Here is a 25000-nt window from a genome sequence, read left to right as displayed (position 1 = left end):
CTGGTTACACCAAAGATGCGCTTTGGTGGTGATATGGGTCCTTATATGGGTACCACTATAAATAAAAATGTCTGCGTCACTAATGGACAGAAGCTTATCAGCGCTTCCCACATACACTCTTAAAGTATGCCTACAAGCGCTATAGGCCATAACATAAACACACACACACACACACACACACACACACACACACACACACACACACACACACACACACACACACACACACACACACACACACACACACACACACACACACACACACACACACACACACACACACACACACACACACACGTGCGCGACCCAGGAGGACATTTTTCAATTTACTCGTAGTTCTCATCACATTTTCTTCTTTTTATCATGTCTATGTTTTGTGTAGGCGTCACTTTCTCCTTTCTCCTTCTCCTCATTCTTCTCCTCCCCTTCCTCCTCCTCCTCCTCCTCCTCCTCTTCCTCCTCCTCCTCCTCCTCCTCCTCCTCCTCCTCCTCCTCCTCCTCCTCCTCCTCCTCCTCCTCCTCTTCCTCTTCCTCCTCCTCCTCCTACAATCTTCCTTTTCCCCTCTCATTTTTATTTTTCCTTTTACGTTGTGTAAAGGTAGAGAGGAAAAGCCTTCCTTTGCTGCTATATATATACAAATTGTTTTTAGTATTTTTAGTATCCTCACAGTGGCAAACAACACCTCTTTCTGTAGAACTTCATTTTATTTGGGGCGCTAGAAGCATTTCTCCCAGTAATTGGTTCCCAGTAGCGTTGCTTAGCTGTGTGAGGCTCATGAAACATTGTACTTCCAACGAGTCAGCATATTTCACAATAAGAGTGGAGGGCGATAGAAGGGAGCGAACGCCCATTTTGTCTTGATATTAACCAGTCGCACATTACATTACATCGGCGGACACGAGAGACATTACTCGTGTATGTGGAGGTACAGGAAGGCTGGTGTCAATGGTACTTATATATGAAGCGTCTTTTATTTAATATGTTTTGTCTTTATGATGTTTTGTTTAACCTTTATGAATTTTGTCCATTGTGTCAAGACCGTCACCACCACAGCCATGATCCCCGTCTGTTCAGCTGTCTACATAGTGACTCAGGAGTATTACCTGTAATTTGCCTTTTCCTCATCAAGTTCTTGTCTTCCCATTACTCTTCACCTTTCCTTATCTTTAAAATTGCGCATCACTTATATTTTTTTTTCTTTTCACTTTCAGGCTTGCTATATTCTGTCTTTTCTGTTTTTTACTATTTTTGCAAACATCCGTGTTCGTTTTCCACATCTCATTTTATTTTTTGTCTTCAAGTTTCTTCCATCTTGATTTTGTCTTTTCTTTTGTGTCCCTATATCTTCCCTTCTTTCAGTTTCCATAGCTTTTCCTTCATCCTAACCCTCCTCTTTCCTCCCTTTTATCATCCTATCACCTTCCGTACCTACATGCCTCTTCTTCCTTTCATAACAGTACTCTTCTACACTTTTCTTCTTCATTCCTTTCATCGCGTTCATCTGCTCTTCTTTCTCTCCCTTTTCCTTATCTCATTTTTTCCTCCCTCTCTTGCCCATCCACCTCATCGCCGTTCTCTCCAGCCATGCACCTCCCTCTCTTCTTTACTTAAGCTTCTGTAGTCTGATAATGATTTTTTTTTGTTTGAACTTAAGCTCCAACATTTTTCCTTTTACGACTGCATAAAACTAAAATCCCTACCCACACACACACACACACACACACACACACACACACACACACACACGGCTCGGTAGCTCAGTGGTTAGAGGGCTGGCTTCACAAGCCAGATGACCGGGGTTCGATTCCCCGGCCGGGTGGAGATATTTGGGTGTGTCTCCTTTCACATGTAGCCCCTGTTCACCTAGCAGTGAGTAGGTACGGGATGTAAATCGAGGAGTTGTGACCTTGTTGTCCCGGTATGTGATGTGTGCCTGGTCTCAGACCTATCCTAAGATCGGAAATTTAATGAGCTCGTTCCGTAGGGTAACGTCTGGCTGTCTCGTCAGAGACTGCAGCAGATCAAACAGTGAATTACACACACACACACACACACACACACACACACACACACACACACACACACACACACACTGCGTAGCGACACATTCACCCAGTATTGCTTATTCTGACTCTAATGTACGCAATTAAACATACATAATTTTCTTTTCCCACTATGGTTGCTACACGTCACGTTACTTTAAAGAGGTGAAGTGCGGAAGGAGGCCTGTTGAGTTTGATATGGTGAGAAGGAGAGGAAAGAAGACCTGATGGATATGTTCAAAGGGGAGAGTGCAAAAGAGGAGTGGGTTTGTAGTGAAAGAGGGAAGACAAAGGATAAGATACAGAGAGGATCGAATGAATTGGTGAATGAGACGAGCCAATGGTGGAGAATGGAATGGGAAGTGAGAAATAGATAGCTAGGAAGGTGTTGTTTGGGGAGAGAAGAGAGGGAAAGAGAGAGAAAGAGAGAGAGAGGGATAGGGGGGAGCGGTAAAATAGACTGCCATTAAAGAGGTGGTACTTTATTGATATGATTTATAACCTCGTGGACTTGTGACATTAGTGCTGCTGCTTTTCTAGAACACTTCTTCCATTTCCCCCAAAAATACACACACAAAACAAATATATTCGTGTTCAGATAATTTCTTTTCTTTTAGTGTGCGTGCGTGTGTGCATGTGTGTGTGTGTGTGTGTGTGTGTGTGTGTGTGTGTGTGTGTGTGTGTGTGTGTGTGTGTGTGTGTGTGTGTGTGTGTGTGTGTGTGTGTGTGTGTTTGTTAGTGTGTCATAGACGAAATTATTTGATTAGATATTCTTTCCTGGAATATCACACACACACACACACACACACACACACACACACACACACACACACACGGTAGCTCAGTGGTTAGAGCGCTGGTTCACAAGCCAGAGGACCGGGGTTCGATTCTCCGGCCGGGTGGAGATATTTGGGTGTGTCTCCTTTCACGTGTAGCCCCTGTTCACCTAGCAGTGAGTAGGTACGGGATGTAAATCGAGGAGTTGTGACCTTGTTGTCCCGGTGTGTGGTGTGTGCCTGGTCTCAGGCCTATCCGAAGATCGGAAATAATGAGGTCTGAGCTCGTTCCGTAGGGTAACGTCTGGCTGTCTCGTCAGAGACTGCAGCAGATCAAACAGTGAACACACACACACACACACACACACACACACACACACACACACACACACACACACATGAAGGAGGATGAAGGGCTAAATGAACTGGCATTACTCTGCGTTTGCAATTAAAGCTTCCAAGCTTCCAAAGTAAATGTGTGTGTGTGTGTGTGTGTGTGTGTGTGTGTGTGTGTGTGTGTGTGTGTGTGTGTGCGCGCGTGCGCATCTCTCTCTCTCTCTCTCTCTCTCTCTCTCTCTCTCTCTCTCTCTCTCTCTCTCTCTCTCTCTCTCTCTCTCTCTCTCTCTCTCTCTCTCTCTCTCTCTCTCTCTCTCTCTCTCTCTCTCTCTCTCTCCACGTTAACCTGCAAGCATTATTCATTTCACGGAGCCTTGGTTTGAAATAACATCAAGGGGGAGAAAAAAATATTTATTATTGCACGAGGATTATAGTTGTGTTGAAATCCGGTGGCCGTGGGAAAGACTTTTATGGCTAGAGTGACGTTGGTTAATTAAATTCGTCGGATTATCATTATTAACGTGATATTTTCAGTGCAATAACAATGATGATGTTCACCCTCATAATGATTGTATAGGAACGGTTTACTCTGGTACTCCGGCACAACAAGAGTGTTTATATATATATATATATATATATATATATATATATATATATATATATATATATATATATATATATATATATATATATATATATATATATATATATATATATATATATATATATGTGTGTGTGTGTGTGTGTGTGTGTGTGTGTGTGTGTGTGTGTGTGTTTTGTATAATATGTTTTTGTTTTGTTTTTTTCATTGGGTGGTGAGGTTTTGAGATGGTACTTATTAGAAACTGGGAAATCTTATGGCATTTTTAGATGTAAACAGCACACACACACACACACACACACACACACACACACACACACACACACACACACACACACACACACACACACACACACACACACACACACACACACACACACACACACACACATTTTTGTCCCGTCAATAAATGGTCGGTATCTTCGTATTTACTTTAATGTATAGGTAATTCCCTCCATTTCCATTCACTGTGCGTTGTGAAGGAGTGGGGGGAAGAAGAGGAAGCGTAAAGGAATGAGAGAAAGACAAGAGAGAAAGAGAAACTAGAAAGAAGGGGGCATAAAGGGAAAGCAGGAAGTTCTGATGAGATAAAGAAGAGAACGAAGCAAAAAGGAAGAGAAAAGGAAGAAGAGAACAAGAAGAGATTGGATGAAAGAGGAAAAAGAAGGAAAGAAAAAGGATGAGAAGAGCTAGATGATGCTGGGAGATAAATGAAGAAGAGAGCAAGAAATATTAAAAAAAAAGTAAGAAAGACAAATTAAGGGAAGATTGAAAAAGAAGGAAGGGGAAAAGAAGAGAAGAACCACAAGAGAGAGGGAGGGGGAGGAAGAGAAGAGAGGAAGAGAAGGTAGAATAATGAAAATAGGACAAAATCACAGGTAGAAATAAGAAGAAAAGGAGAAAGGAAAGACAAAATAGATATGAATGCATGTGAAGAAGAAAAAATGAGTGAATGGGGGAGATAAGAAAGTAGAAGGAGAAAGGAGAGATAGGAGAGGTAAAAATGTGAGAAAATGGAGAGGAAAGACGAAGGGGAGTCATAAAGGAAACGAAGAAGGGATAGAATTGCAAGGAAGAATAGGGAAACGGTGGAGAGAAGGGAGAGAGAGAACAATAGTGCAGAAGTAAGAAAATAAGAGAGGGAAGAAACAAAAGAACGAAGAAAAGGGAAGGGGAGGTAATAAAGAGAGGAAAGAATGAGAGATGGAGGAAAATTATATAGGAGAGAGAGAGAGAGAGAGAGAGAGAGAGAGAGAGAGAGAGAGAGAGAGAGAGAGAGAGAGAATAGCAATGAAATAAAAAAAGAGAGATATATAAAGAAAAGCAAAGACGAGAAGGAGGGAGAAAGAAGATACTGTAAAGGAGGGAGGAAGAGGAAGACAAATGAGAGGAATTAGAGAGCAAAAGTTAAGAAGGACAAAGGAAGGAAAGATGGAAGGAGAGGAGGAGGTGGAGGATAGAGAATGGAGAGAGGAGGAGGAGGTGATGGAGGAGGAGAGAAGGAAATTAGAGTGAGAGGAATGTTCGTACCTTCCTTCGGGGTAGAGTGAGAGAAGAGGAAGAGGAGGCGGAGGAGGAGGAGAGGAAAAGATATGATGTGTGAAATAAATTCCTCCACTAAAATTGGAAATATTGGTACTATTATATACTTGAGCATTTCCATATATCCATTGGCGCACCTAGTTGTGGGGATGACGTGCGGTGGTGGCAGTAATTGTAGTAGTAGCAGTAGTAGTGGAGTAGTAATAGTAGTAGTAGTAGTAGTAGTAGTAGTAGTAGTAGTAGTAGTAGTAGTAGTAGTAGTAGTAGTAGTAGTAGTAGCGGTAGTAGTAGTAGTAGTAGTAGTAGTAGTGTTGGTCGGAAAGACTTTTTTTTTTTTAATATCATCAACACTAAGACGGTTTTTAGTAGGAGTATTATTAGCAGTGATAGTAGTAGTAGTAAGTAGTAGTAGTAGTAGTAGTAGTAGTAACAGTAGTAAAAGTAGTCAAAGAAAAAAAGTAGAAAAGAAGATAACTTATAGTTGTTTATAGAAGTAACAACATGAGGAGGAGGAGGAGGAGGAGGAGGAGGAGGAGGAGGAGGAGGAGGAGAGGAAAAAAGGTGGAGGAGGAAGAGCAATTTAAACCAACACGAAGTAGTCAATGTACAAACAGCCGCAGGCCTGCTGGTTCGTACAACGTTGTTTATAGCAACCACTCTTTCTAACCTACAACGAGGCAACTAAGACAAGGTGAACGTAGGAGAGGCAAGAGGAATAGGAAAAAGAGCAGGAAGAGGAGGAAGAAGAGGGGGAGGAGGAGCATAAATGGAAAAATATTGCCAGGAATGGATGTACATATATACGACAAAACGTTAGTGACACTATATCACCTTGACAGGAATACCATTAACAGAGAGAGAGAGAGAGAGAGAGAGAGAGAGAGAGAGAGAGAGTTAGTGCAAACAATAAACAACCATCATTATCCCCACCCATCGTCACTCTCCCCCCTCTATATTCTCCTCTCACTCTCCTATCTTCTTCCCCTCTCTCAGTTTTCTCTTCCTCACAAGCTCTCAATCTTTTCAATCCCTTCCTTTCACCTTCGTATCTTCCTCTTAATGTTTTAGTCTGTCTGTCTGTCTGTCTGTCTGTCTGTCTGTCTCTCTCTCTCTCTCTCTCTCTCTCTCTCTCTCTCTCTCTCTCTCTCTCTCTCTCTCTCTCTCTCTCTCTCTCTCTCTCTCTCTCTCTCTCTCTCTCTCTCTCTCTCTCTCTCTCTCTATTCTTTCTTACCATTGTTCTACTTCACTTTTCCTTTCTCTCTTTCTGCACCTTCAGACAGCCCTTCCTCCTCCTCTTCCTCTCTCCCTCTTCTACAAACTCTAATGTTCTTCCCTATCTTCCTTTTCTTCCTTTATCTTTTTTTTCTTATAGATCGCAAATTCTTCCAGTTTTCCTTTCTCGTCTGACTCCAAAACTCTCTCTCTCTCTCTCTCTCTCTCTCTCTCTCTCTCTCTCTCTCTCTCTCTCTCTCTCTCTCTCTCTCTCTCTCTCTCTCTCTCTCTCTGTTTAAAATATCGCAGCTGCATTAGAAAAGGAGGAAGGCGAAGAGAAAGAGGAAAAAGGAACAGTAAAGGAAGAGGCTGAAGAGAGACAAGATGAGAAGGAAAAGGAGGGAAAAGAGTAAAACAAGTAGACAGAAGGCAGAGGACAATAATAATTAGCATCAAAACATCAACAGGACCACGAGCAGGAGGAGGAGCAGGAGGAGGAGGAGGAGGAGGAGTAAAAACACACATTTCTCTCCCTTCGCTATTCGTGCCACACTGACGAACGAGAAGGTTGACGTGACATATCTAACTTTTAAATCGTGCGATACCTGACGATTGGCCGACAAGCCGACCAATGAGCGCCCCGTCACCATGGCAACCTCACTCACCCTACCCTTCCCCCAGGCCCTTTGTTACATACCTACCGGAAGATCCAAAAAATCTATTTCAAAAGTGAGCCAGTTTCTCGATAGATTTCCCTTCGCTTCTGTGTACAATGAATGTCTCTCTCTCTCTCTCTCTCTCTCTCTCTCTCTCTCTCTCTCTCTCTCTCTCTCTCTCTCTCTCTCTCTCTCTCTCTCTCTCTCTCTCTCTCGTATAAACTTACACATCATCTATTGTGACACTGTTTATCGAGAGAGAGAGAGAGAGAGAGAGAGAGAGAGAGAGAGAGAGAGAGAGAGAGAGAGAGAGAGAGAGAGAGAGAGAGAATGTGCAGGCGTTCTCAATATTCACGCATTGTTCGTACATAGCAGACTCTCACCTGAAGAGGAGAATAAGGGAGAGGAGGAGGAAGAGGAGAAGAAGAAGAAGAAGGACGACAACGACGATGATGATAATGACGATGATGATGATAATGGTGATGATGATGCTGAGGAAGGAGGAGGAGGAGGAGGAGGAGGAGGAGGAGGAGGAGGAGGAGGAGGAGGAGGAGGAGGAGGAGGAGGAGGAAGAGGAAGAGATAGAGTAGAAAACACGAAGAGTAGTGGCAGGAGCAGGAGGAAGAGGAAGAGGAGGAGGAAGATAAAGAGAAGGAGGAGGAGGAAGAGGAAGAAGAAGAAAAGTCGATAGGAGTTGCATAATATAAAGCAAAGATGAAAATGTCGAAATCAGCATTCTCTCTCTCTCTCTCTCTCTCTCTCTCTCTCTCTCTCTCTCTCTCTCTCTCTCTCTCTCTCTCTCTCTCTCTCTCTCTCTCTGGAAATATATGGTGTCAAACATGGGAGAGTAGACCTTCCCTACCTGCATTTCCGGTTCATGGGTGACCTTTCCGTAACCGCTCCCTCTTTGCCACTGTTGTAAGGTGCGGGATGGGGCGAGGATGGACTGGGGAGTGGGGGGTGGGGACTGGAGTCGTGGGATGGGGCGGTGATGTTTGGAGAGGTGAAGGGAGACGTGAACTGGTGGGACTGAATGGCGAGCTGCTAGCATGAGGTGATTTGTTCCTTATTTTCCATAGTATTCAATAGTTACTAAGTTGTTTAGGTAAGGATTTTTGTAGTGAAGGTGTGAATGACTGTGAAGGGAGTTAGGGAGAGCTGGTGTAGTGGAGGATGTGGCCAGCAGTCAGTCGGAGTTGTGTTAAAGGAAGACGTGCAAGAGATTATGGCGAACACAGAATTCAATAGCGAGTTGTTTAGATAAGGAATGGTTGCAGTTAAGGCGAGATGGAGTGCAAAGGGAGTTAGGTCGATGAGGCGTGAAAGACTTGGAGAGAAGTAATGCCAAGGGAAGGTATGCAAATGATTCGTGCAAAAAGTATTTAAGACCAACTGAGTTCTTTAGATAAGGGACTCTTCAGTTGCTAAGGTGAGGTGGATTGTAAAGAAAGCTAGAGAGAGGAGGCATGGAGGATGTGGATATCATACTTAGAGTTAACTTCTTCAATACTGGGAAGCATTTTTACCTTCAGTTTTGGGCATGATTAGACGATTTTATTTACATTAAGAAGAGTTTGTGGAGGTCAGAAGATTATTGGCCAGAGTTTTACTATTACAATCCCCACATAAGTTTCTGAAGCTGTATAAAATCGCCAAATTGTAACCAAAATTAATATAAAAACGCGTCATGGTAATGAAGGAGTCAAGGCTGGGATTCTCAGTCTGGGTTTGCGAACCCCAGGGGTTCACAAAAAGATTTCCAGGGGTACTTAGATGGCTGATTTAATGATACATCCTTTGCAGAATACCTTTGTTATTGAGTTAGTGTCAGTCACTGAATTAACATTCTGTTCGATGTCAAATTATTGTGGGTTCGGGTAGATGGTCTTATAACTCAGAGGGTTGTTAACGAGAAAAAGGTTGAAAAAAACCCTGATCTACAGTCTAAAGACATAAACATTTCCTCCAACATTGCCCTGCCTACACCAATGAAAGATCCAAACACCTCAGTTGTCAGCGTCCTTACCCAGAAAATGAAGAACACCTTATTGGAAAATTACTTTTTTGAAAAATCTAGTATATAAGAAAATAAAGAAATAATATATAATTTTTCGAAAATAAGAGAACATAAAGTAAAAAGTTTAGATAATAATTAATTACATCTACAGACCCAGACAAAACCAAAACCAAAACACATCAGGAAGTGCCGATATCCAGGCTACACTTCCGCCTATCAACTGAACTGAACCGAATACCATGTTCAGGCTATGGCAAGACAGAGCTTAGGAACACAGTGATGAAAACACTACAGCACCCTCGGACTATTTCTGTTTCGGCCTCTAATTTTCTTTTTTTCTCATAAAGAAAACCGAACAAATATTGCTCTACTCATTCCTTGTGAAGAATTAACCTGTGCAGAAGCGAGGTGAAATGTGTGTTAAGGTTCCGTGCTGTATTTATGTCTCTAGAAATAAATGATCTTGGAACACCAGACAATTATGTTTTGCTCTCTATTATGATGTTAGTCGTATAAACTATAAAGAAATGCCATAGTAGAATAAGAACAGAAAAATACTGGAAGGAGTAAAAGCATGGTAAATCAATAGATACATCGTAATGCAGTGTTTAGAGACGACTACTCTGTACCGCGAGACGATGCTGACCCACTCCTGAATGAAACCAACCTGCGAACACTGAAAATGTGACAGTTTGGATCCTCTCCTTTTGACATTAATCAAAGTATTACGATTTATTCAGAATGATAATATATTATACTCAGACGGAACACGGGCCTGATGTGTTTGAGATGTGGCATTTTGTTTTAGTACATTTCGCACTATATAGCGACTGTTTAGGACCGAAAAACTATAGTTTCAGGTAGATATACAATAATGTTATCAATCGATTTTCAGTCTTAAAGTAGAGGAAAATTACAAATATTGATGCACTTCTTTTATAGTCCTCCTTGCTTTTCGAAAAGGTGCACAAACTTAGAAAAGGCTGAAGAACACTAAACTATACCCTGGGAAAAAATACAGTAAAAGAGATAAGATAAAATGACCAACATCTCTATTATTACGGAGGCTAAGAATAATACCAAGACTAATTAAGTAATTCAGAGATAACGAAACGAACGACGATCACGAGAGCTTCCACGATAACAGTGTGTATGATAAGATGTGATTCCAGATTCCTCGATAGCGCTCCGTGTTTCCAAGACAACAATGCCATTCCAGTTTCCTCAATAGCTATGCGAGTTTCCAAAATAAGGATGACATTCCACGATAAAGATGACATTCCAGTTTCCATGATAATAATGCGAGTTTCCACGATCAAGATGCAATTCCAGTTTCCACAGTAACGATGCGGGTTTCCACGATGTCGATGCGGTTCCAGTTCTCACGATGCGATTTCATGACACAATATTGAAGTCCACTTGCCTACACAGGTACTGGGACAAACCCTTTCACCCCGTAAGGGTTCACCACAGACCTTTGGGTGCGAGTAGAGTGACACTGCCACCTTCCTGCGCCGCAATTGAAGTTCACTTGCCTACACCGGTACTGGGATGAACCCTTTCACCCCGTCAGGGTCCACCCCACACCCTTAGGTGCGAGGAGAGTGGCGCTGCCACCTCACTGCGACGCAATTGAAGTTCACTTGCCTACACAGGTACTGAGACGAACCCTTTCACCCCGTAAGGGTTCACCCCAGACCCTTGAGTGCGAGGAGAGTGACGCTGCCACCTCACTGCGCCTCACACGGGTAGCCATGAGCAATGACCCGCCACACACCACTCCCCAAACACTGTCAGTGAGTCCTTTTCACCCCGTAAAGGACCACTGGTATTGTCAGTGCCTGGTGCATGGCGCACAGCGTGCCCTCGTTCATGGCGAGTTGTTCAGCACGGTGTCATTATAAGCAGAGGTCCCGTACACACCACTCACCACCAGACTCTATGCAAGGAGCCCTTATCACCCCTTAAAGGCCCCTCACGGCATCATCTGGTGGACGGTAGACACGGCAGACTGCTTAAGGCGACCCTTGCCTAGTGTGAGGCGCTGCAAGTTGACGACAACCAGTGAGCTTGAAGCCGCAAAGGAAAATGAGTCCACGTTAACAATGGGATTCCACGACAGGTTGCGATTCCAGTGTCCACGGTAAAGATGTGTTTGTCGAGGATAACGATCCGTTTATCGAGGCTAACGATGCGGCGATGGCGATGGCGAAACGATTCAAAGTATTATTACCTACACAGGTACTGGGACGAAACTTTTCACCCGAAAGGGTCAACCCCAGTCCCGTGGTTATGAGAGCAGTGACGATGCAACCTTGCAATGCCTCACACGGGTCGCCATGAGCAATGACCCGCCACACACCACTCCCCAAACACTGTCATGAAGTGAGTCCTTTTTACCTAACCTAACCTAACCTAACCTAACGTAAAGGACCACTGGTACTGTCAGTGCCTGGCTCATGGCGCACAGCGTGCCCTCGTTCATGGCGAGTTGTTCAGCCCGGTGTCATTATAAGCAGGGACCCGTACACACCACTCACCACCAGACTCTATGCAAGGAGCCCTTATCACCCCTTTAGGGCCCCTCACGGCACCATCTGGTGAGTGGTAGACATTGATCTCTTGCTTATGGCGACCCTTGCCTAGTGTGAGGCGCTGCAAGTGGACGACTAGTAGTGAAGCTTGAGGCCACCAAGGAAAAGAAGGACCTGCAGCCAGTTCCTGCCTTGGGCCCCAGGCCGGACCCGACAGCCACCTCCTTCCCCCGTGCGGCGCCCAAGGCCGTCACGGCCCTCAACAACTTTAGGCCGAAAGTTCTCAATCGTCGTTTAAATTTTGATTCGAATATAAAATCGTCGATGGTAAATGAAAAATAGCTTTGGTCTGAAAGTGTGCAAGAGTTAGCTGATTAATGAAACAAGGTGAGGCAGCTTTGCTCCGGAGTATTTAGTGTACTTTGCATGTTGCTGCCGTGAATGTGTACGTGTTTGTAGATAACTGGATAGAAACAGTAGACCAATGGTAGTTGTGTAACTATTAGGAACTTTTGAAAATTAGTTAAGCTTCTGGATAGAGTGGATGAGTGCACACAGGTTTGCTTGTCTTATACATAAACTGCCACCTGTAGACATATTTTTTTTCTATTTTATGCTCTTAGAAAAAGCAAACTTAGTTTCCTTTATTTCCCTGATCACAATGACGTGTAAATATCAATGTTTCAAATATAAGGAAACACTAGGAGAGGACCCAAACTCCCGTTGAAGTTGCCAGATTCAACAGATATCGTAATATTTCACAGAAAAGATGGTCAACTGCATATCGTATATTTTTGGATATTCTTCTGTCACATAAGGAGATATCAAGATAGGTAAAGTATTTTCAAACATGTATCTACGACAAAAACGCTATAATAGTAGAGTTAGGTTATAACTATGCATTGTGTTTTTTTTTTTTTTTATATACCATCTAGCTCTATTCCTGGGACAAAATTACTTCTTCCTCAATTGATAACTCGAAGTTAGTATGATATTTTCTTTCCTTCTAGGTTAGTAAGTAGACTACAAGACACCACGAACATATGAAGCCCCGTAAATAACTTAGAAATCAAAGTCTGATAATGAGATTGTCTATTGCCATCTAAACCGTTCTGCATAGACGTCTTCAGCGTCATAGACTCTTAATGATGTTAGCTCATGGACAGTTGCCATCCTGACAGCGCGAAACACCAGGGGGTTCATAAGAAGATTTCCAGTGGTACTTAGATATCTAATCTAATAAAATCCTTTGCAGTACCATTGCATATTGATAATAATGGGGTTCGGGTAGATGGTCTTATAACTCAGGGGGTTCTTAACGATAAAAAGGTTGAGAACCCCTGGGTTAAGGGAAGGCGAACAGCGAAGGATTAGGGCGAATTAAAGTGTAGACAGTGTAATCTGAGGTGTGTTTTTTCGTCTGACGCTCCTTACACCCACACTGTATGCCAGGAGCCCCGAGTCTTGATCCCGGGCTGGTGGAGAAAAGTAAAGAGAAAAGGAGAAATAGTGGTATTGTTTTGCCGGACACTCGACTCTGCGGCTGCCACTCTATGTTGCGCCCAAATGCGAGTCTTTAACTTTTTTTTCTCTCTCTCTTCTCTCTTTCTCTTTTATGTGTGGTGTTTTGTTTAGCATTGTTTAATGGCGGAATTTAAGTTTTTTGTGTGTCTTTTTTACATTTTTTCATTCTTTCTTTGTTCTTCCTCCTTTTTTGTCCATTTTTTTCATAACCATACTTCATATTTATCATGTTGAAGTAACACAGTATCTTTTGATATTTACCATCATTTATTATTATTATTATTATTATTATTATTATTATTATTATTATTATTATTATTGTTGTTGTTGTTGTTGTTGTTATTATCATTATTGCTGTTGTTTTTATTGTTTTTGTAGTTGTTTAATTTTATTAATTTTTTTTACTATTGCTGCTGCTGCTGCTGCTGCTGCTGCTGCTGCTGCTGCTGCTGCTGCTGCTGCTGCTGCTGCTGCTGCTGCTGCTGCTGCTACTACTACTACTACTACTACTACTACTACTACTACTACTACTACTACTACTACTACTACTACTACTACTACTACTACTACTACTACTACTACTACTACTACTTCCATTCCTTTCTCTACTGCAGTTATGCCGGAAATACACAAGGAGAAGATAGATATGTATATCAAACGACTAATATGAATATGATAATGACAGTGGCACATTATATTTAATAAACCCTTGATGATTTTACTGAACAGAAAGGAAACAGCATGCACTAGATGACTTGATTAACTCCATCCCTTCTTTTGCTACCAGTGATATGAAGTTTCACTCTATACTTTTATTAAGGTTAAGGAGAAGCCATAGTAATCAAAGAGTTAAGACGAAACTTATACGTGAAGAAGTGGTTCAGGGACTGGAGGAGGAGGAAAAGGAGGTAAAAGATGAGACTGGGACGAAGGATAGGATTTTGAAAAAAATCATTTTTGGATTTTGCCACGCATTGCAGTAAATAACATAACGCAGTACTTCTAGAACTGACAGACTGCTAATATATACCACAGACAAGCACAAACAAGAAGCTTACGCTCCCAAATTATGAAATAGACGAGTAAGAAAGAACAACTCTTCACTTTCTTTGTCCAGTAAATATATAATCAAACACAGTTAAATAGATAGTTTCCTAATAGATACGGTAACGGAGAAGCAGGAACTGTAGACTGATTTCAAGACGAGAAGAGGATTTATGGAACTCTGGAACTTGGAAACAGTGAAGCAGTTTTAGTTTAGCAGAGTGACTGTTGGAGAAGTGATCACCAGAAAGAGGTCCTCTTTAAGAGAAAGCTATGTAGATGGTTCAGGGAAAGAGAAACATTCAGTGGTGGAGACTGCTAGCAACAATTAGGAAAAAGATGTGCGCTGGAAATGTTAGAGAAAAGTTAACTGAGTGGTAACAAGTTACGGAGTGTAATGTGCTTAGAAGATTGCTGGAACAGAAAGACCAAAGAAATTAGGACCTGGAAGAAATGTCTGCCAGGCGTCAGGAAAAGAAAACACGAAGAGAGCAGAGAGTGAAAGGAAAGAATCTAGACGCGGTTAAAGAAAATGTAATTCCACGGAAGATATGGAAGCCATCAATATTGGAGGAAGATCAAGGGCAATGAAGGGTATCGAAAACCACTGGCAAGAAGGTAATTGGTGAAGAAAACCCTGCAGCGCCTGAAAAACTTCACCAGTGTCTGCAAACTAGTGAAGGTCAGACTCCAAAGTCATCGCGGGCACTGGCTACTGGAACATGGGAAAAGCTGTCTTGGAAACAGGTGAAGACTCAATGATTTATGGCAAGCAGTGGACACGAAAAATATGTAAGGAAAGCTTTAGCCAGCCAAAAGACAAGTAAAATACTCTCATATTAAGTGGGGAAAAGTTTCGGGCATCAAAAACTGAAAGAGCACTACAGGAAAGGTAGACTTTATAATGGAAACAACAGATCAGACATGCGGGTGCTCATACCAAAACACCAGCCGGCCAGTTCCTCCCCGATGGTCGTGTTGCGAGCTTTTACCTTTTTGATACTGGCAATTTGCAGTGCATATTGGCTCACGTAAAGCTTCAGAAGTTACTGGAACATATTCTCTTCAGTAAAAAAAAAAACAGCACTGACTTTACTTTGCATGTTATTAGTGTTGTTTTGTTTTTTTTGTGTTTTTTTTAGTAATATCGTCTGCATTCAAAATAAATGAATGCAGTTTGTATAAGAACATGCGCATTCGGTCTTGCCTCCTTTCAACCTCCAGCCTGGGTTTGTCTGGCAGGGAACATATTCAAGACGTAAGCCGAGGAGTTATAGTGTTGCAGTCCGGTAACCTCTTAAGACTCCCTAAGCCGGTGCGGCGTGTTAGATGGCTTAGGTCCTCCTTCATCAGGTGCTGGCGAGGCCTTTGTCTTGCAGTGAAATCATGGCAGCTGATGATGATTGTGATGATGAAGAAGACGGTTTGGAGGTCGGTGTGGTAAGAGGCAGTGTGTTTCGGTGACGTTCAGTGACAGGCCATGGAAGTGAAAAGCGTTTTCAATCAAGGGCATTTATACAGCCATTTTTGTTTTGTTTTCTTTTGTTGTTGATATTTGCGTCTGATAATTATCGTTGTTTATAGAGAAACAACATTTTATTTGTTTATTTATTTATTTATTTATTTATATTTTTTTTATTTCTTTATTTATTTATTATTTTTTATTTATTTATTTATTTATTTATTTATTTTTTTTTTTTTTTGCGGAATAATTGTATGCTTATTTTGACAATTGTTTCACTACCTGCTCTCTGTTTCTCTTCCTCATCCCAACACTTGCCACACATATGGAGCCAAAGAGCCATCCCGATGTAAAATTTACCCTGCAGCAACGTTTTTCAGGCTGAGGTGGCGGCTCCCTCAGGGGTGCATAAGTCAGCTTTAATGGGCGCTGGGAATGGGGGATGGCTATGCTGTGCAGTGTTGGTGAGTAAGGTTGCAAGTCAGGTTATCACACACGCAGTCATTAATTTTACTTTTGCTTACTAGTGCAAAATTGTATTCAATATATTTGGAAAATTAAGAAAATGAACCCAGATATATTTTTTTTTTTTTTTTTTTTTTTTGATGAGTTAGCAAATATAATCTAGATAAATTTTAAAAGGAGCTGATTGAAATGAGTAACCTGAATCCGACCCCAAGTGAGCTGCACTAATCACGTCCAAAGGCAGCTGGATGTGGCGTGGAAATGTCGAGAAACATCGCTTTGTATGCACCTGGATTTCATCACGCTGCTGTGTAATTATGTTGTAGTACGTCATCATCACACTCAGAACTTATTTTACATTAGTTTAGCTCAGGAAATTATATCATTTAGGGCACTGAATTGTATGTTGTTTGAACATTTGCAGAATTATTCTTTTATGTTTATTTTCCAAGGAAATGATGTCAGTGTTTTTTTCACTTTTCTTATCTCTTTAGCTTTCTATAACCCATTTTACTGCGTTATGTCACTTATTTCTTCATTGCGTAAACTTGTATTCCCTTGACATGAATTTCATCATTCGTCTCTTTACTCAAATTAACATCGCTGTTCATCCAACATGTTACCTTGTTCTTCCCTACCAGTATGCTTCTTAAATCGTTACTAAGACACCAACATTACCTTTACTGGTTGGTGCGATAACAGGTAAATTGTCATGCGGTCGAATCCTGTTTGCTACTTTAATATTTCATTGTATTAACTAACATAACCAACATTGTTTTGCTATCCGCGAGTTTTAATTGATGCTTCCTGCTTGGTGATTGGTTCAACTTTTCGGGTATCTAAACCGTGATTGGCTAAAGGAAAAACCCCCTTTAAAACTGTAATACGTGCGGAAATATATATATATATATATATATATATATATATATATATATATATATATATATATATATATATATATATATATATATATATATATATATATATAGAGAGAGAGAGAGAGAGAGAGAGAGAGAGAGAGAGAGAGAGAGAGAGAGAGAGAGAGAGAGAGAGAGAGAGAGAGAGAGAGAGAGAGAGAGAGAGAGAGAGAGAGAGAGAGAGAGAGAGAGAAATAGAATATCTCGCAATATACAAAAGAAATTTCGTTCATTGATTCGTTATTATACGAGTTACACTATAGCACCATTTACACACACACATCTATACACAAACACTTTTGAGGTGAGAGAAACACACGGAAGCCTTGATATCATTCACCCACTTCCTCAACAAAGCAGAAAGAGAAGAGTGAATGAGATGTAAATGAAATGCAAATGCTTTAAGGGGAATATATGAGAGAGTGGCATCCAAACAAGTGCGGGATAGGACCAGTCAACAGAGAGGAGCATTAAAAAATGAAAAAGGAACATCATGTAACTTGATAATGGGGATGTATTCAGGCCATAGTTAGTGATGCTGGATTGATGTGAAGATTATGAGCTGCGTAGGAGGGAAATGTAGTGCAGGGAATGTGTTGTAAAGCGTGATACGTGGTTGTATAGGTTAAGTGGAAGTGAAAAATGAGAGGCGTAGATGAGTTACTAAACTGAAGAGCTTTTATAATGACTAATAACAAAGATGAGCTTCTTTTTTGTATGAGGGAGGGGAGCCAAGAGAAAAAACTCATATGCGCAGTTTACTCCTTTGCTGTGTCTTCAATATCATCATCGTCATTGTCATCATCATATCAAGTACACAGCTTCGTTACCAATTATTACCGCCCTTTCCTGTTAGTCTTTTTTTTCAGAAAGGGAGAATGTTAAAATCTTTCTGAAAAGTTCGTTGCCATTGGTCAGTTTCTCTCTGCACATTAAGAAAAAAAAAAGCCACACCAGCCAACATTGGTCGGCCACAGGAGTTAACCTTCACCCTTTTTTTTCTGCCCACTCTTCCTGCCGTCCATCCAGTCCATTATTTCCTGTGGCTAATTATATGACTCCACCGGCCATCTGGTTCTCGTATTCCTTCCCATAATTTTAATCCCCTGCTTTCCTCCGCCTCTCCCTGATCCCCTGCCCCGGCTGAACCCTGAACCCTTAACTGACTCTTCCAGTGTGCCTCAATATCTGACCTTCCATCTTGACCCCTGACCTACTGACCTATTGACCTTTGCGAGACACCTCTCATGCCCCCACCCAGTAACTCGACATTTGACCTTCCCGTTCCACGTTTTCCTTGCCTGCTGCCTTCATCGCCTCCCTATCCTCCAACAGACGGACATGGACGTCGATCGCTCAATGCTGCAAAAGTACATTGAGATCGAGCGCCAGATCGCGGAGGAGGAGGCCAACAACCCAATCCAGCCACTGGAGCTCAAAATGGACCAGCTGGCTCGTCTTGGTCAGGAGATCGAGGCCATGGAGACCCAGTTGGCCGGCCTGGAGGAACAGACGTAAGTGTGTTCATCTCTTAGGTGCTCCTCTCGTACTAGGTGCTGGGGTTCAGGTGATTTATGGATGCTAGGTGGATGTAGGTACACATGTTTTAATTAAGGACTGCTACGTGTAGTTTTGTTGAAACTTCCCTGATATTCTGATCTTGTGTTCCCAGAAGGGATTCATATGTAAAGATAAATTAATGACTACGCAAGTGGATAACTAGATTTTGTAGGTGTTTATCAAATGTAGACTAAATTTCTACATCTATGATTAATGACACAGCTGTGGGAAAAAATGGTGCCAAAGGTTTAATTCATTTCCGTTCACTAGATTTTAATGTTTCCTTTGCCATTTGATTGAATCATTGTTTTGAAATCCTTGGTATTATTACTGCCCAGAGCTGTGCATGGTTGATTATTGAATAGATAAATAGCTGAATATAGATGAATGGTTAGATTATGTTGGCGGGTGTGATAAAACCTCCCAGGAAAATAAGTAGATGTGTGTCCGTACAATCGTAGGTAAGTGAATTAGTCATTCATTTGTCTGGGGGTTTAGTCCTTGACTGCCATCGCGTCTCACCTCTCAACGTTAACACATAATCTGGTGCTAGTGTAGAGTTTAACTTCGAAAGACGTCATCGGCAGCAAGAGTAATCAAATATTTCAAGCCATTCAGTACCTGGTGTTCAATTTTTATTTACTAAAATCGTACAAAGTTATTCAAGTAAAGTATGAAGTGTCAAATTGTCATCACTTAAACTTATAGAAGGATGATAGTTGAATCAATTAGTAGCCAAATTCTTGTAAAGCCAAACTTTATATCTGCTCAGGAATTGAGCAGAGCTAAGTAAGAAATGTCGTAGTGTCATTGTCATTTAAATGGCTAATAGTTGAATAGATTAGTAGTAAAATTAGTAATCAACAAATATGATACAAACTATAAAGATCGTCCATTGACTGACGTACAGATAGACATACTGACATGATTTTAAGATCCTAACCTAACCTAACCTTTAGTGTCATTGCGTGGCAGGTTATCATTTCCTTGGCAACACATTTTCCCGGACGCTATTAAGTGTTCAGGTGCGTGGGCTACCAACCTTCAGGTGTCCCTCACCTGTGCCCCACCCAATCCTTGCCTCATTATGCCGGTGGTTGTGGTGTGGTTGAGGCAGACCTGTTGTTTCTGTAATGGATTCCCCTGAGTCTTTGTCGCGCTTTCAGTCCCCTTCAGTACATGACCTCACCTTTACTCCTGCCTTGCCTCTGCTCTCCCTCACGTCATCTATACATCATCCTTGTGATCTTTTCCTTTCCATTCCTTTGCCTTCTCTTTCTTTCTTCCTGCTTTTTTCTTTTTTTTTTCTTTTCTTTTCTTTTTTTTCTTTCATTTCCATTTACTTTCCTTTCTCTACCTCTTTTTTCCCCTTCCCATCCGAGTTCTTCTTTCCTCTCCTCTATCACCATCTTCATATATCATTGCCACTGCTTTTTTTTTTCCTCCCCTACGCCATAACTCGCCATTTTTCTCACCTATCGTCCTTCCACAATTTTTCCTCTCTACATCTGTTAAATGTTTGTTCTTTCAAAACCTAAGCTTTGTTTCCTAATTTATCTCCCCACATCTGGTCTAATTATCCTTCTCCTGTCTATATCCTTCCCCCATTAAATTCCACCCTTTTCACTTTAGTAGCATCTTCTATCTCCCATTTTTCCTCCCCATGTACATCTGTTCCCGTAATAAATCTCACCTTTTCTCCCCATCATTGTTTTGATTCATGCATTTTTCCTCTCTCCCTTCTGCCATATCCTATTTTCGTCTTTTCCTAACCTTCTCTTCCCCACTTTCTGTCCTTTTCTACCCCCGACATGCTGCTTGTTTGTCTGTGTTTGCTGTCAGTGGTCAGCTGCCTCGCCAGGGTCATGACACCTCTTCTGTTTCTATTTGTCCATTCTCTTTCCGAGCAACGAGAGCAAGGAAAAGTTTTGTCACACACACACACACACACACACACACACACACACACACACACACACACACACACACACACACACACACACACACACACACACACATACTCAGCTCCTCACATACGAGTACATACCCGCACAGTGCCATGATCGGAGAAGTCACGGCCGAGTCTGTGGAAACCCGACAATTCTTCATAGAAAATGGGATTCAGGAAGACCCCTTAACACCCGAACAGGAGCAGTATCTGGAGGCGGCCAATAAGAAGGTAGAGGAGGAGCTTGAGGTGTCCCGATTGGTAGAATTTTCAATAACACGCGAGGACGACGCACGATGATTGGTTGAGACAAAACTGAGACGAAAAAGGGAGCAATGAAACAGAAAAAGTGAGAGAAACGGCTTTCAAAATATTTCCCTTTCTCGTTCCTTGAAATTTTCGGGTCCATTCAGTGTCTTCAATTGGCTGATTTAAAAGTTAGGCTCAACCAATCAGTCAGCGTCCCTCTCCTGCCTGGCTAATACCTGACGTGTACGTAGTTAATGCCCAGTACACATAGATACACACACAGACCCACTACCAGATGCACACTTCAGCCTTCCTCTTAGCCCAGTAAGTACGAGGTGGGCTGAGCGTGTGTGCGTGTGTGCGTGTGCGCGTGTGTGTGTATTACGTAAATGACGCTGCTTGGCGTGTGCACCCCACTCACTTCTCTGCCGCCCCCACGCTTTCTCTCTCTCTCTCTCTCTCTCTCTCTCTCTCTCTCTCTCTCTCTCTGCTATTTCTCCTCCTCCTCCTCCATCCCTTCGCCGCATTTGCCAACCTTATACGTATGTTGCTTTACCTCGCAATTTGTATGAAAATAAAAAGCCATTGCCGATTTTTCTTTGCTCGTATAGTCACACACACAAACATTTACACACACACACTCACACACACACACACACACACACACACACACACACACACACACACACACACACACACACACACACACACACACACACACACACACACGTAAATTGACATAACACAAGCACGTAATGGAGTACGCACATTCATACAATATTCATGTATACTTTTGCATTTATTTTCAGGCAATTCTTGTACTGTTTTTATCTGCTCTTTGATGTGGTAATGCTGCATACATACATACATACATACATACATACATACATGCATGCATACATACGCTGTCATTATACAGAACACTAAAACTACTTTAAACTTCAGGTCACTCCAATTATGACAAAGAGTGACTATTAAAATTACATAAACCAGATTAATCATTAGTACGAGTATCTACATATAAACTTTAGATGAACCTTAGAATATTGAATAAATATCTCCTTTATAAAGTTTTCGGCTCGTTGGCTTGTAGTTTTGTGGGTTCTCTTTTCTCTCTCTCTCTCTCTCTCTCTCTCTCTCTCTCTCTCTCTCTCTCTCTCTCTCTCTCTCTCTCTCTCTCTCTCTCTCTCTCTCTCTCTCTCTTTCTGTTTCTGTGTCATTCAGGCGTCCCCGTGCCGCCTCGAGGCTGGCAGTGTTGCGAAACAGATTCTCAAGGATTTTTAGCAAGCGAGGTTATAATAAGGAAAGTCAACTCACCCCGAGTCACATTCCTCCAGCTCTCTCTCTCTCTCTCTCTCTCTCTCTCTCTCTCTCTCTCTCTCTCTCTCTCTCTCTCTCTCTCTCTCTCTCGCTCCTCTTTCCATCCGTCCGTCTCACTCCGCCTACCACCTCCCCACCCGCCTCGCTCTCCCACCTCGCGACACACTCTCCTCTCCCACGCCCACTCAGGAGGAAGGAGAAGAGTGACGTTGACCGCCTGGAGACCGCGGAGGGGGAGGTGCTGGCAGCGCTGGTGGAGATGGCGGACGGCTCTCTGGACGAACAACTGATCAAGGAGAAGGAGGAATACGTGGCCGCCCTCAACAAGCAGGTTCGTGGCGGCGGTAAATCTCCGAGACAGAAGGATGGAGCGTAGCAAGGTTGTGGGAGAGGCTGAGGCGATTCTGTGTGTGGAACGAGGAGAGAATGTTGTCTGGTCACTTTTTCTTCGACTCCTCGTTCATAAGAGAGATTTAACACTGGGATCACGTTAAAGTTGACTCTGGTTAGGGTGACTATATAGGAGGAGATGGAAACAGTGAAATGCTTGTTTTCTTCGCGTTTTCTTTAACCAGGTAATGGGTTTTTCCGCAGCTTCGAAGAGAGTGACTTAGCTTTAGGGTAACGTTAGAGCTGGTGTATGTGAACTGGATGAAAGAAGGCATGTTGGACTGATCTCTTCTTGTGGTGAGACGGAAAGAGTGGAACGTTGGATAGTTCACCTTTTCTGACCTCGAATATATGTATACTTACTTCGCTTTTGCATAAAAAAAGAGGTTTTGTTATAAAATAAACTTACACCTAGAAAACGAAAAAGAGGCACATCGGAGTCACTTTGTATGAGGCAAGATAAAAGTAAAACCTTTGTCCTGTTAGCGAATTCTTTGACCTGGGATCCGTTCCTCACCGTGGCTTCTACAAGAATGGCTTTGCTTTAAGATGAGGTAAGATTTGATTCACGTGGACAAAAAGGAGGAAAAGCAAGGGATAGAATACTAAACGACACCCTGTTAAACCTCTCCTGCCTGGTGTGTGTGTGTGTGTGTGTGTGTGTGTGTGTGTGTGTGTGTGTAATTCACCTGGGTCTTCTGCTGGTCACCCAGCCAGTCTTCCCCATTATGGAACGAGATCAGAGCTTACAGACCGATCTTCGGGTAGGACTGAGACCACAACACACTCCACACACCGGGAAAGCGAGGCCACAAACCCTCGAGTTACATCCCGTACCTATTTACTGCTAGGTGAACAGGGGCTACACAGTAAGAGGCTTGCCAATTTGCCTCGCCGCGCCGGGATTCGAACCCGGCCCTATCGATTGTGAGTCGAGCGTGCTAACCACTACACGACGCGGTGATAACCGAGACGCAACATGTGTCCATGGAAGTTATGAAGAACCTCCAGTCTTGCCTCGAAAAATAATATCGTTTCGTAAATGGAGGCTCTATCCCAGGATAGTTTCAGAAAATATTATCAAACGCAATATTCTGTTTTAGAGGGACGGCGTTCGGTTCAGCAGACAAGCGTCACACCAGGATCATCAACGGCTTAGCGCGTCCACTTTGACACGGCAGGAAAACGTATTAATGTAATTTCCAGCCACTAACCTTTCCATCATGACTGACGGCGCGTTGTTGACCGACAAGTCACTGACACCGCTGGCAATGTTGAATGTCAGGGCGTCAACGTTTCCTCACACACACACACACACACACACACACACACACACACACACACACACCGCGTAGTGTAGTGGTTAGCACGCTCGACTCACAATCGAGAGGACTGGACTCGAATCCCGGTAAGCGGCGAGGCAAATGGGCAAGTCTCTTAATGTGTAGCCCCTGTTCACCTAGCAATAGATAGGTACGGGATGTAACTCGATGGGTTGTGGCCTCGCTTTCTCGGTGTGTGGAGTGTGTTATGTGGTCTCAGTCCTACCCGAAGATCGGTCTATGAGCTCTGAGCTCGCTCCGTAATGGGGAAGACTGGCTGGGTGACCAGCAGACGACCGAGGAGGTGAATCACACACACACACACACACACACACACACACACACACACACACACACACCTCAGTTACAAGAAGATTCTTCTCCGGAATAATTTCTGCGACAAGACGTAGAGGAATTCTACAACGCACTGCCTTCCTTTGAGCGATGATAATTTGTAACACTCCCCGTGAATCACCTGCAGCCCCGCGCGATGCAGAACCTCTCGCCCTGTATATTTATCCCTCAAACAAGAGAGTTGGGTCGCTAAAGGTCAGCGGAGGAGAGCGCACCTGTGGGCGGGATGTCAACAAACTGAATGACATGGAAAAAAAAGGACAGCAGGAAGAAAAGAAGACAATAGAACAGGGCCACCGCATGCACATGATATTTTGAACTATTGCTATAAGGCAATGAGGACTAAAGATGCATGAGATGTTCGGATCCGCGGGTTCTCTGCAAGGTGTTTAACATTAGCATTAGTTCTCACACTGTTTACAAAGAGGATTTGGTGAATACTTTCTAAACATAGACTAGAGGATAAAGGTTACAAAGTTGAAATTAACTAATTAATGCATGTTTATTTCATTATCTATTTAAAATACACTTTTTATTAATTTCCATTTATATTTTCACAACTTAATGTGTCAAGAGATTTGCGGGATGGGAGAAGGGGGAAGATAATTTGACATGATGACTACGAATGTATCACGCAAAGGCGAAAAAGTATACATGCATGTACTGTGTAATACGAGAGAGAGAGAGAGAGAGAGAGAGAGAGAGAGAGAGAGAGAGAATATGAGTGA

The 25000-nt window shown here is 42.5% G+C and overlaps 1 protein-coding gene across 5 annotated transcripts in view; it reads left to right on the top strand.

Annotated features, from left to right (window-relative positions):
• The window catches only part of LOC123505534 (myosin heavy chain, non-muscle-like), a 186142-nt gene that overhangs the window by 135182 nt on the left and 25960 nt on the right, over window positions 1-25000 (top strand). For 4 of the 5 annotated variants that reach the window (XM_045256957.1, XM_045256956.1, XM_045256953.1 and 1 more), the window contains 2 exons: window positions 18465-18643; window positions 22396-22537. In XM_045256957.1, the coding sequence (XP_045112892.1) occupies window positions 18465-18643; window positions 22396-22537 (321 nt within the window). Of the gene's footprint in view, window positions 1-18464; window positions 18644-20744; window positions 20869-22395; window positions 22538-25000 lie in introns of all 5 variants that reach the window. The other variant, XM_045256955.1, reaches the window with a different exon arrangement.

Source organism: Portunus trituberculatus, chromosome 18 (assembly GCF_017591435.1).
Source record: "Portunus trituberculatus isolate SZX2019 chromosome 18, ASM1759143v1, whole genome shotgun sequence".
Classification (NCBI taxonomy): domain Eukaryota; kingdom Metazoa; phylum Arthropoda; class Malacostraca; order Decapoda; family Portunidae; genus Portunus; species Portunus trituberculatus.
Note: the sequence above shows the minus strand (reverse complement) of the source record. Positions and strands in the feature narration are given on the sequence as shown.